The following is an 11,211-nucleotide window of genomic DNA, read 5'->3' on the forward strand; positions in this document are numbered from 1 at the left end:
GGAGGGAGTTTTTAAGAGCCCACCTCCCTCCCCTGATGGGAGCTCCTTGAGGCCAGGCACCGCTGCCTTACTCGTTCGCTGCACATTTAGCTCCTATGCACACTCTTTGTGCCAAGGCTGACACGCCCCGGCCCTCACGTGGCTCACAGTCTTCTAGGGGGACACAGACCATAAGCAAATAAATGTTCAAAAGAAAAGAAGTCAATGTTAAGATGTCAAAGAAGGAAATAAAATCGAGTAACTGGACAGGGAGCTACTTTAGACAGGGCAGTCAGGAAGGCTCCTCAAGACGGTGGTATTGAGCAGAGACTTGTCTGCATCCTTGTCACCCCAGCGCCCAGCTCATTGTGTGTGGCCAATAAAGGCTCGTTCTGCTGGGAAGGGAGCGCCTTGAAGCACCTCTACTGTATATCGCTTACAATCTTCTTCCTTCCCCCTCTTACTCTCTGCTCACTACAAGTGACTTACGGCGAGTCACCTGGTCACTGCCACAACGTCCTGTGCTCGCCTCTTCCCAGTTAAATCACACCAGCTCCGGCGACCCCAGCTCCCATCCATCAGGGTCCGAACAGCCAGTGATCTCACTAATGGACAAAGCCAGGTGCGCCCCTCCCTTGCTTCCCACCTCTCTGGACCCCCCTTTTCTCCCACACCGAAACACAAACTGCTCTGTGAGAGCCATTTCTGTCCCTTTGGGATCCCATCTCCACTGCCTCCCACACTCCCCCTCCCTGCCTTCTACCTTCCAGCCTCACTGGACCATTGGCATGGCTGCTTGGGCATCTGTGTTTCTGCACATGCCGTTCCTTCTGTCTGAAGTGCGCTTCATCTCCTCAGCTTGCTCACCCCTATGCACCCTCAGAACCCCATATTCCCTGGCATCCCCTCCTCCCCAGTCTCTCTGCTCCCAGAATTCCCTGGGCTTATGCTTCCCACTGTGTCATCAGCATCGTCTGTTCACTGGTTTGTCTTCTACTAGCTTAGAAGTTCCTTGAGGGCAGATGGAGACTTTGCCTCTGTCCTAGACTCTCACCCGGCACCTGGCAAGGACTTGGAAAGCTGTGGAACAAAGATCAACTATCACCCTTTCTTTATCAAGAAAGGTTCTCATAAGACCACACACTTCCCCCATGTTGTTTCCTGAGTCACGGGACACGCACTAAGGGAGACCTGGAGAAATCCCTTGGGCTCTCTCAACACCCTGCCTGCATTTCTCTCTGCCAGCAAGATAGTTTTCCATCTTCCTTTGATTCCAAGGCACAAATTTTAAGTTTTTAAGGTTTCTGAAACTAGAGTGTGTTTTACAACTGATATGTTCATGAAATTTGTTTTCCCCTGTCCCGAAAGCTGTTTAAGTAGATAGTTCATTTTTATAATCAATGGCATCAGAACTGAGGGAAGATGAAACTGGGAGATTAGAGCCCTTTATATACCCAGGAGAAAGGACCGGGATGCCGGCGAGGCCATAGAGTTCAGCCACGATCCCACAACGGCTGACATGCATTTCTTGGCACTGGGGAGCACAGCTCACATCCCTCTACTCTCATTCCTATTTTCAAAAAGTCTGGCGGATTTAACTGAGCCTCATTGCCATTCCAGCTCAAATCCTCAAAGATCCTAACTGATCGTAAGAGATGCCGGGAAGCTCTCTGAGTTTGGGGGAGGGTGATAAGGCGAGGTGGCAGCAGGCTATGTCAAATGTCTTGCATGAGACAGAGTCATTTTGTGAGATGCCTGTTCTTCGGGATTCCCTGCTCGGGCTCACCGGGAGGGTCCTGAGGGAGGGTGGGTCTTGTTCACTTCTGCCTCCCAATGTCTAGTGCAGGATTGGAACCTACCATCAACACCTCCACTAAGCATAGTTTGAATTTTGTTGATTGGAGTTGAATCAATCTATTTCTTCCCTTCCCTGTGCTGTCATAAGTTTTGAGGCCAAAGAGACCACCACACTCAGATGTGGGTGGAATCAGGAAGAGCATGACAAAAAGAAGGGAAGAGTGCTCTAATCCTCACAACAGCCTTAGGGGCAGGCATCATCAGCACCATTAGATAGAAGGTGTGAAGGAGGCACAGAGATAGAATTAACTAGCTCAAGGTCACACAGCTTATAAGCAAGAAGCCAGAAGTCAAAGAGCAAAATTCTTTAACAAGACTAGCAAGGCCCCACACCCTTGGGTGCTAACTATTTCTGCATCCCCCTCCCCACACCATCCAGCATCATCCCCTCCCCCATCTCCCCTCCCTCTGGGTCCTCCAGCCACCCTGGCCTCCTCTCAGGACTTGCTCCTTCTCTCCCTCACTGATCTTTGCACTTGCTGCCCTCCAACCTGGAAAGTTTCTTCTTCACCCAGTTAACTTCTATGCACCCTTCATATAGCCATTCACATCTCACCTCCTCAGGGAAGGCTTCTCTGATTAGAACGATCTTAATATCATAAACTCACAGTCTCCTGTGACTCTCCTTGAGAGGACTTAGCATAGTTGTAACTTACTTTACAATTATGCTAAGTGAGAGTCTTTAAAGTAAGGTCTGTCTCTTCCAGAAGGCTCTGAGGGCAGTGATCCTGAAGGGAGTTGCTGCCCACCATGACCCCAACACTTGGCCCAGCACCTGGCACGTTGCAGGGGCTCATCAAAGATTTAACAAATAAAATAAATGAGTGAAGGAATTGCTTGATCTGTGGCTGTAAACTAACCTGGAAACTTAAAATGCATATTTCATCTGAATATGGTTTTTTGGCCAAATACTTATAGTCAAGGCTAAAAGGAGCCATTGCATTTTTGAACCATTTAAAAATCTCCTGCATTATCAGTCTGGATACATATCTCCTCCTCCCCCACTGACCTGAAAGCAAACACTCATGGGAAACTCTCCCCGAGGATCTTTGTGACAGACGCTCTGGATGATGTGGAGAGAGGAAAGCATGGCCAGTATCTATTTAGAGGATGTTCACCCCCCAGCACTTTCTTCTCAGGCATTTATTTTCTCTCCAAACACTTTCTTTCTTATTATCTTTGTTACTGTCCCTTGTGTGTTGAAACACTCTCTCTCCTTCCCTTCTCTCTTCTCTCTGTGTTGAGTCCATTATTTATTTTTTGTGATGTCAAAAAAAAAAAAGAAAGAAAGAAAGAAAGATGCTTCTGCCACCATTGCTCGCGGTTTGTAATTTAAAGAACAATCCTTTGACGATATGAAGGGATCATTATTTCTCAATGCCCACCCTGTAGTGGGCAGTGGCGGTTTGTTCATTTGCCAACAAAGGTGGGTTGATTCTTACACCATCATAATTGCTGCGGCTACAGCAATGGGCAGAACAAAGATCCCTGCCTTCCTGAGGCAGACAGTCTAGTGGTGCAGACACACAATAAAGGGCATGAGTAAATTTCATAGTGTGCTGGAAGGTGGGATGTACTCTGTAAAAAAAAAAAAAAAAAACAGGGCCAGGAGGATTTATGAGGGGGTACAGAGTAAGGGTTGTTGACTGTAATTTCAAACCAGGTGATCAGGAAAGAAGGTGGCACTCATTGGTTTAATCCCAATGAATCACCCTGTGAGAAGGCTGTTAGACCTCCTTTTTGTGGAAAGGGAAACCGAGGCTTGGAGAGGTTAAATGACTTGCCCCAAATCGCACAGCTCATAAGGCTGCAGTGCTTGAAGTGAACCCAGGTCTGTGTGGCTGCAAAATTCTTTCCACTGCACCACATGCAACAAAGCTGCATCTGAAAACTTCTGTGACTTCAGGGGACATAAATTTGTTATTCTTTGAAAACTGCTTGCCAACATAAAACTCATGGAGAGTTTACATTGAGGACACTTCCAAAATGAAAGGGCAAACACGAAGAGGTATGTGGTGGGTCCAGCCTGAAGTTCAGTATTTGTTCCCTTGGGCTCGTGGGAGTGAGAAGATTATGGCAGAGTTGTCACCCAGCAAGGTGCAGGCAGCTGGAGGGAGGGGCATGTAGGGCAGTCAGGTGGGTCAGAGCTCAGGTGTCCTGACATGCTTGGGTTGGGCACTCAATGAGGACACTGATGCAGACAGAATAGAATCCAGTGCTGGCAGTGAATCTGAACACAAGGCCACAGAAGGCCAAGGTTCACGCCTAGAGCCCTCTGGATGTTTGCAGGGTGGAAACAAGAGGCCTGGATTCAAGTTCTCCCTCTGCCATCCCCTGCCCATGTGGCCTTGGTGTGAGGTGTCACACATGGCACCTGTAAAGGGAGGGGCAGGAGGGCAATGTGAATGGGCTGGGGTTTGCAGGGCTGGTTCCTCAATAAAGGAATCAGGTTTGTCTTACAAGGTGAGAAGGGCTAGGAAAGTGGGGCCTGGCTCCATGGAAAACTGCTGATCAGAACCTAAGACCTTAGGCAAAGTTCTCGAGGTCCTGGGAACTGGGTGGGGAAGTTTGGTAAAGAATTCTGGGGAAGGTTTTGGGGAAGCTACAAAGGGAGGGTCCATGATGCCTGCTCTCTGCCCAAAGTGTCTGTTCTGGTGAGTATTAGGATCAAACTAGATTTTGGCATCCTTTAAAAGCTGAAGAGGGAAGAAAATCAGTGGGTTAATTTTTTTCTTCCCCACAGAGACTGAGTGTACTGATAATTTTTCTTTAGCTAATTAGGAGCTGTGCAACCCAATGACTGACTCCTTTTGAATTTTCTCATTTTACAACAATGAAGTCATGACTCGTTCTTTTAAAAAAGAAATTCCATAACCTATGTGGGAAAAGAATCTGAAAAAGAATGGATATATGTGTATGTATAACTGAATCAATTTGCTGTACACCTGAAACTAACACAATATTGTAAATCAACTACACTCCAATATAAGATAAAAAATTAAATTAAAAAAATAAAAAAGAAATTCTGGGAAGAACAAACAAATCATCCTGATTTCCTCACCCCCTTCTCTCTCTCTCTCTCTCTCTCTCTCTCTCTCTCTCTCAATTACTTGCTTGTTGCATGTCCTTATGATCTTTGAATTAATTTCAATAATTTAAAATTTCTGAATCAATCCATTGATAGATATTTTTTTCTGTACCTACTGTGTGCAAAGGACCTAAAGAGAATCAAATTATCTTGGGAATTATGGAGCGATAGGTACACAGTATGAAGGCCCATTAGTAACTTCTAAACTCAGCTCTTCCACATGTAAAGACAAGAGTGTCCAGGGAAGGCAGTTCGCCTTTCTAAAATAAAAGAGATATACTTTCCTTCTGCAGAACAAGAGAGCCACGGCTGAACCCAGCATGGGGCACTGGGCACCTTGCAGGCCAAGCAAAAGCTATGCAATTACGAACTTGGAAAAGATAGTTCAGGAAAACCCAGACACCTCTTACTCAAAGAGAACAGGGATGGAGAATGGATGGCAGAGCCCCTGTGAGTAAGCAAGTTGTGGAGGAGAAGAGAGGAAACGCCAGGAAGAAGAGGAGCTCAGAAATTCAGCAGAGGGATTTGAACAATCTGGACAGAGAGAAAGATTTTTGCTCTGCTTCACAGCAAGGAAAAGGGCGAGAGAGGGAGAGAGAAGGGAGGGTGCATTTCTGCTATGGACCACGTTGTACTGCCGCTGGCTCCTCCTCTGCAGGGCTGGGAATCCTCTGGGGGAGACATGGAGCCCAGACAGAGGGGAGGAAGGTGTAGGAGAGAATAAACACAAAGAGTGAATTTCTTGCTGCCCCTGGAGACGATGATTCCTTTTGGTGACAAGAGAGGTTAATATACTGAACAGCAAGTCACCGCGTGGCCCAGAGACAGCACGCTTGGAACAAGCTGTTTTAATGTCCTGTTGTAGATTTTACTGAATTCTTCTCTGAAAGGGCCAATTCATCTCTCCATTCGGAGGCTCTTAAAGCAGCTTTCCTGAAAAGTTCAAGAACTTTTCCTATCACTTTCCATCTACATGGATCCATGTGCAGACCATCCCCCATGCCCTCAAATCCCACTAAGGACAGTAGTCTGCTAGGGGTTTCAAGTTCACACACAGAGACACTACTACTCTTTACTCTGCAGAGGGAGAAAATAAAGGCTGTGGTTTCTTCTTGATTCCTCTCCCCTTCCCACTGTGTCTACCCCTAACAAGTGGTCCTGTTCTCTTCTCATTCCTCAACAGAGGAATTCATTTCAAAAACAGCCATAGAGGCAAAGGAATGTTTTCTGATTCTTATTTTCATCAAGAAGTGAACAACAACAAAAAAATCATCTCAGGAGATAAAAAGCCCTAATGCAAACCGGAGAGCCAAAGAGATCAGAAGAAGACAGGGTTGTTTTTCATGTGGAGTCATTAGCAGCATCTTGGAGAGAAGATTGGAAATCTGTTCACAACTTTTTGGATACGGGCAGGAAACACAGTAAAGGGGTGATGGGAAATCTTTTCTGAAAGTCCAGTTTCTCACAAAAAACACAGGTTGGGGGAACCTGGCAACTTGATTTCCATAAAGGCCACTCTTATTTTGAATGCTCAATAAAGCAAGCACATGAACGCCCCACAAGAACCATCTGTGTCAACCTGCAGAATTAAGTGCATTTATAATCTTTGGAAATCAGTGCAGTCTTTGAAAATATGTGGCTTTAGAACCTTCAAACCACTTCTTAAGTGGCCAAGGCCCAACTTCCTAAGGGGGAGTCTGAGGCCTTCAAAACTCCATATGGACAGAGGCTCTGGAAATTAAAGGCCAGGTTGAACTGGGGCCCTGAGTACCCACCCTTCCTGCCTGGGCCTTGGCTACAAGTGGAAAAGGCACAACAATCCTAAAGGAGCCTGGCCCAGCCTTCCCCCACCCCCGACTGCGGGGTGGCCCCAGTCCTGGGGAGAAGAGCCAAACCCACAGCTCCTGTACGAATCACACAATCCTTGGGAAGTGTTGCAACGCTAACCCTTTTAGGGATGATTCAGGGAGGGAGGTGTGGGTACGGCTTGGAGAGAATGCTGAAGGGGGCGGGCAGCACATTTGGGGATGTGGACACCAAACAGATGGAATTTTAATGAAAATACTTAAGCCTTTTAATGCATAAGTGATCCAAAGCCACTGTCTAGTCCTCTTCCCTTCAGGGAATTAGAAAATGTTTAAAAGATCATGGTATTAAGAATTTGCCCAGGGCTTCCCTGGTGGCGCAGTGGTTGGGAGTCCGCCTGCCGATGCAGGGGACGCGGGTTCGTGCCCCGGTCCGGGAGGATCCCACATGCCGCGGAGCGGCTGGGCCCGTGAGCCGTGGCCGCTGAGCCTGCGCGTCCGGAGCCTGTGCTCCGCTACGGGCGAGGCCACAGCAGTGAGAGGCCCGCGTACCGCAAAAAAAAAAAAAAAAAGAATTTGCCCATAAAACCCTGATAAAGTATATTTATACCAACTCACCAATCTCTGGGAATATTTCTCCTAAAATCATGTCCTGTCTTTCGTCTAATCTCTTGGCTGCATATCTTCATCCATCTAACTAAAATCCAAGGAAGGCAAATTGCTACTATGATCGTTTCCCAAAAGCAATCCTCCTTCACTTTGCTTTTCTTCTCTTTTGGAATAAAAGCGTGCCATAAATGTTTAATTAAATGGAAGTCTTTCCACGGTTAGTGACTAGCTGCATGAAAGCCTCTTCATTTTTTTAAAGGAGGGGTGTGTTTAAAACAGTACCTATTAATTTCCTGATATTGATTCTCTGGCTGGGGAAGAGCATATAGTATTCAGCATAGAGCTCCGCTGCAGACTATGTTCAAGGCAGTGGCTTGGATTGAGAAAGGGCACCAAATGCAGTATGCGTCAAACAGAACATCGCTCAGTGAAGTCACTTAGCTATTCAAAACATGTTCGGCCGTCACTCAACCACTTGCACCAAGATTGTTGGTGGGGGGGGCATGGAATTGGTGCTCTTTCCCAGACGTAAACATTTCCCAAAGAGCAGCTTTTGCTCAGTTTGGGTTAGACTCTGGGGCCACATCAGTTCTCCCTCTCCCTGTCTGTTTCCTTCTCTTCTCCTCCATCTCCTGGCTTCAACTCCCTGCATCACCATCCCATGTTGAGCTTAACAAACAATCCTGCAGTCCCCGCTTCCCGACGCTGCCTCCAACGGCCTCCGTATTGGTTCATACCCGAAGCAAAGCACATAAGCTTTTCTTTCCACCCAGAAACATGTATCTCTCTGTGCATGTCTTCCTATGGGTGGCTGTAGCTTGTACACACAGACGTAAGTAGCCGCTCAAATGCAGCCCCTCATATTCAAGTCTGTTGCTAAATGCAGGTTGTATGACCTGCAGGAGTTTTCCCCCCCTGTGTTTATTAATGTGTCTCAAAGCACATGCTTTCATCCATACCCTGATCTTCCAGCCTTTCCACCGTGGGGACCGCTTTGCCCACAGCACATGCACAGGCACACGTGTCCCAATGACCCTGCAAGATCAAGGCAAACAGCTGACACCCCTGACCCACTGCTCTCTACTGTTTCCCCTCAACCTCCCCATGCCCTCGTCTCCCTCCCAGCCTCCCTGCACGATGTCTCATTCCCAAGCTGGCTGCAGTGCTGATTCTACACGCTTCTGGATAATAGACATGTCACTCTGTGTGGAAGTGAATTGGTTCTCAGTCTAACCTGCAAGTGAATTGCTGTTTATTAGAACTTGGGTCTGTTTCCTGTGAGAGACGTACGTGTTTTTAGACTTTGTAAACGTTAAAACACACATAGACACACAGCCAGTCGCCTCGAACGATATGTGTGGCTCATAGACATTACGAAATGCTCTTGAACTCAGCTTGCGATCCTGGAATAATTAGGATTTACCAAATAAGGGTTCTTAGAAAAAACAGATTTTTTTTAAAAAGGAGATTTGCAGATGATGAGGTGTCTGGGACTTTTGGGGAGTAAGGGGAGGAGGATGGGAAAGGAAGAGCATTTTGGAATTCTTCATTACGAAAAGAGGAGCAGTGTTGAGAGAGGCAGTTATTTTCTACCCCCTCATAGATGGCCATACTACATCAAAAGGCAAATCCTAATGATTCCAAAGCAGGTGGAGCACATTTGACTTTTAAAGACAATCTCTTGTTGTTTTCATCATATCATAGATTATTTCAATGAAGAGGTTTGAAGGAAGGCGGGGGGGTGGAGGCTTGAGAGTTGAGTATGGTTTTTGCTTATTGATTTTCTTTCCTCTGAAACTAACCCAACCAACCTTGATCTGTGGTGGAAGGAGTGAAGTAAGAAAATGGTGGAATGTAAAGGGAACTTATTTGGAGGCGGGTGGGGAGGGGGAGTGAGAAGAGGAGGGGGGGTGGAGAGGGGGAGGAGATGGGAAATCAAATACCTTCTAGGCAGCAGGTTCTCCATAATCCAGAATGGGTCATAACTTCCTCGTTCTTTTTGCTGGTTTCATTCTCACTGACACTTTTGGTCTTGCAAACCCCTCTGGAGTAGAGCCAATAGTCGGTTCCCACAGCTATGGTCATCAGACTGAAGGCAGCGAAAGCACCAACGGTGGTTAAAAGCATTTGAACACCTCGATCAAACAGCCCCATAATTCTTCATTATATAAACACCCAACCGACTTCTGGTTCTCGGGAGAGTGTGTGTGAGGGTGCGAGTACTAAAGCAAAAAAATAAAAATAAAAATAATTCCACTACGAATATAATGGATATATGTGTTAATAGGGGATATGGAAAGATATAAAAAAAGGGAGGTAAGAAAGCTCACGGAAAAGAGTGTAAATTATAAAGATCACACGGGAAGAGAGGCTTGCCTTTTGAGATCAGAAACTGTTCCAGTTGCAGTGATTAAAAAAAAAAAAAAAAGGAAAAAATAAAAAGACACCCCCCACCCCCCCAAGTGAGATGCCTTAATCTCTTTTCCTAAAATTCTGGTCTCCAGTTTCCATATGTGATAGCTAATTTGGAGAGGGCTTCCACAGTGAACCAGGGATCAGCCGCATTCTCAACACAATCTCTCATGGTCGGGACCTAGACAGTTAGAGACTGTAAAAGCCGAGATGCAACCTTCCGTCTTCGCTCTCGGCTCTGCGGCCTGCGCCATGAAAATCCTTTGCTTCGCCAGTTCTCTTCCTTGGGGGGGGGGTCTCGGGCGTTTTCGTTTCAGACCAGACTTCCCAGTATTCTGTAAGCCCTTGATTTCAGCTGAACAGGTGCGGGGGTCTCGCCTTCCATGGTTGTGCCCCGGCAGCGGCAGCTGCAGCAGCAGGGCGGGCAGGCGCGGCGGCGGCGGCGGCGGCGGCGGCGGCGGCGGCAGGACGAGCAGCGGCGGCGGTTATTGTTGTTGGTGGCGGTGGTAGTGTTGGCGAAGTGGGGGAGGGAGGGGGTTTCTCCCAGAGAATCGAGGCGGGTTTCCCTCCCCCTATCTGCAAAGCTCCTGGAAACAAGGGAGACGGCGTCTTGCTGCAGGATGGGCCGCCCGCCTGCCCCCTCCCACCCCACTCCCCGCCGGCTCGGCCCCCGGCGGAGGCGCTCCCACACCTACTGCATTACCGGGTGGTGCTGAAGTGGACAGCTCCCTGCGCCGCCCGCTTCGCGCGCTCCCCGGCTCCCCCGGCGGCCCGCCAGGAGGGGGGCGCGGGCCAGAGTCCTCCCTTCCCTCGGGGGCGGCAAGGCCAGGGCAGAGCGGGGGCTGCCTTTCCTCTTTTTACCCCTCTCCCAGATCCTGAAATGAGCGCTCTCCTGGGCTCCCGGAGCTTAGAGGAAGGCGTAGCTAGAGATAGCTCCGCTCCCTCTCCCTTTCCCTCTCCCTCTCTCTCTCTCTCTCACTCTCTCCCCTTCCCTTCCCCCTCTCTGTTTCTTCCAGCTCAGCCTCCTTCTCATTCCATCTCTACGTGCCCAGAGCTTCAAATACAACCCTCCCATCACAATCAGACGGGCACAAAACTTCAACCAGCCGTTTCTTTGCGTGGAAGCCCTGAAAATATGACCTGGATGGGTAATTACAAACACGGTCTCTATGTGTTTTTTAGATCATCTTTTGCACTTTGCTGTTTGGGGGATCTGTTTTATTTTGTTGGCACGTTAGCTGTTCTCCTTTTGGTCGTTTTTGTCTCGTCTCTGTCTCTTTCTAGCTAACAGGGTATGTATGTGTGTCTCTGTAGTTTTCCGTGAAATCCCAAATCTTGCTCCTACAGGCAGACATTTTGGAAAGATTATTCATGGAAAAGGGTGCAAAAGGGTGACTGGCGGCTGGGGCTTGGGCGATGAGTTTCATCTCAAGGATAAACATGTTTGCAGGGGAAGTGGGT

The 11,211-nt window shown here is 47.8% G+C and overlaps 1 protein-coding gene across 1 annotated transcript in view; it reads right to left on the reverse strand.

Moving 5' to 3' along the window:
• CACNG2 (calcium voltage-gated channel auxiliary subunit gamma 2) overlaps positions 1-9,492 on the reverse strand; it is a gene marked incomplete at both ends in the record, with an annotated part of 116,727 nt that extends 107,235 nt beyond the window's left edge. The window contains one exon of the mRNA XM_079714783.1: positions 9,282-9,492. Within this exon, the coding sequence (XP_079570909.1) occupies positions 9,282-9,492 (211 nt within the window). The remainder of the gene's footprint in view (positions 1-9,281) is intronic.
• Positions 9,493-11,211: the final 1,719 nt, after the last annotated feature.

The sequence above is a fragment of the Hyperoodon ampullatus genome (genome assembly GCF_949752795.1).
Source record: "Hyperoodon ampullatus genome assembly, chromosome: 11".
NCBI classification, from domain to species: domain Eukaryota; kingdom Metazoa; phylum Chordata; class Mammalia; order Artiodactyla; family Ziphiidae; genus Hyperoodon; species Hyperoodon ampullatus.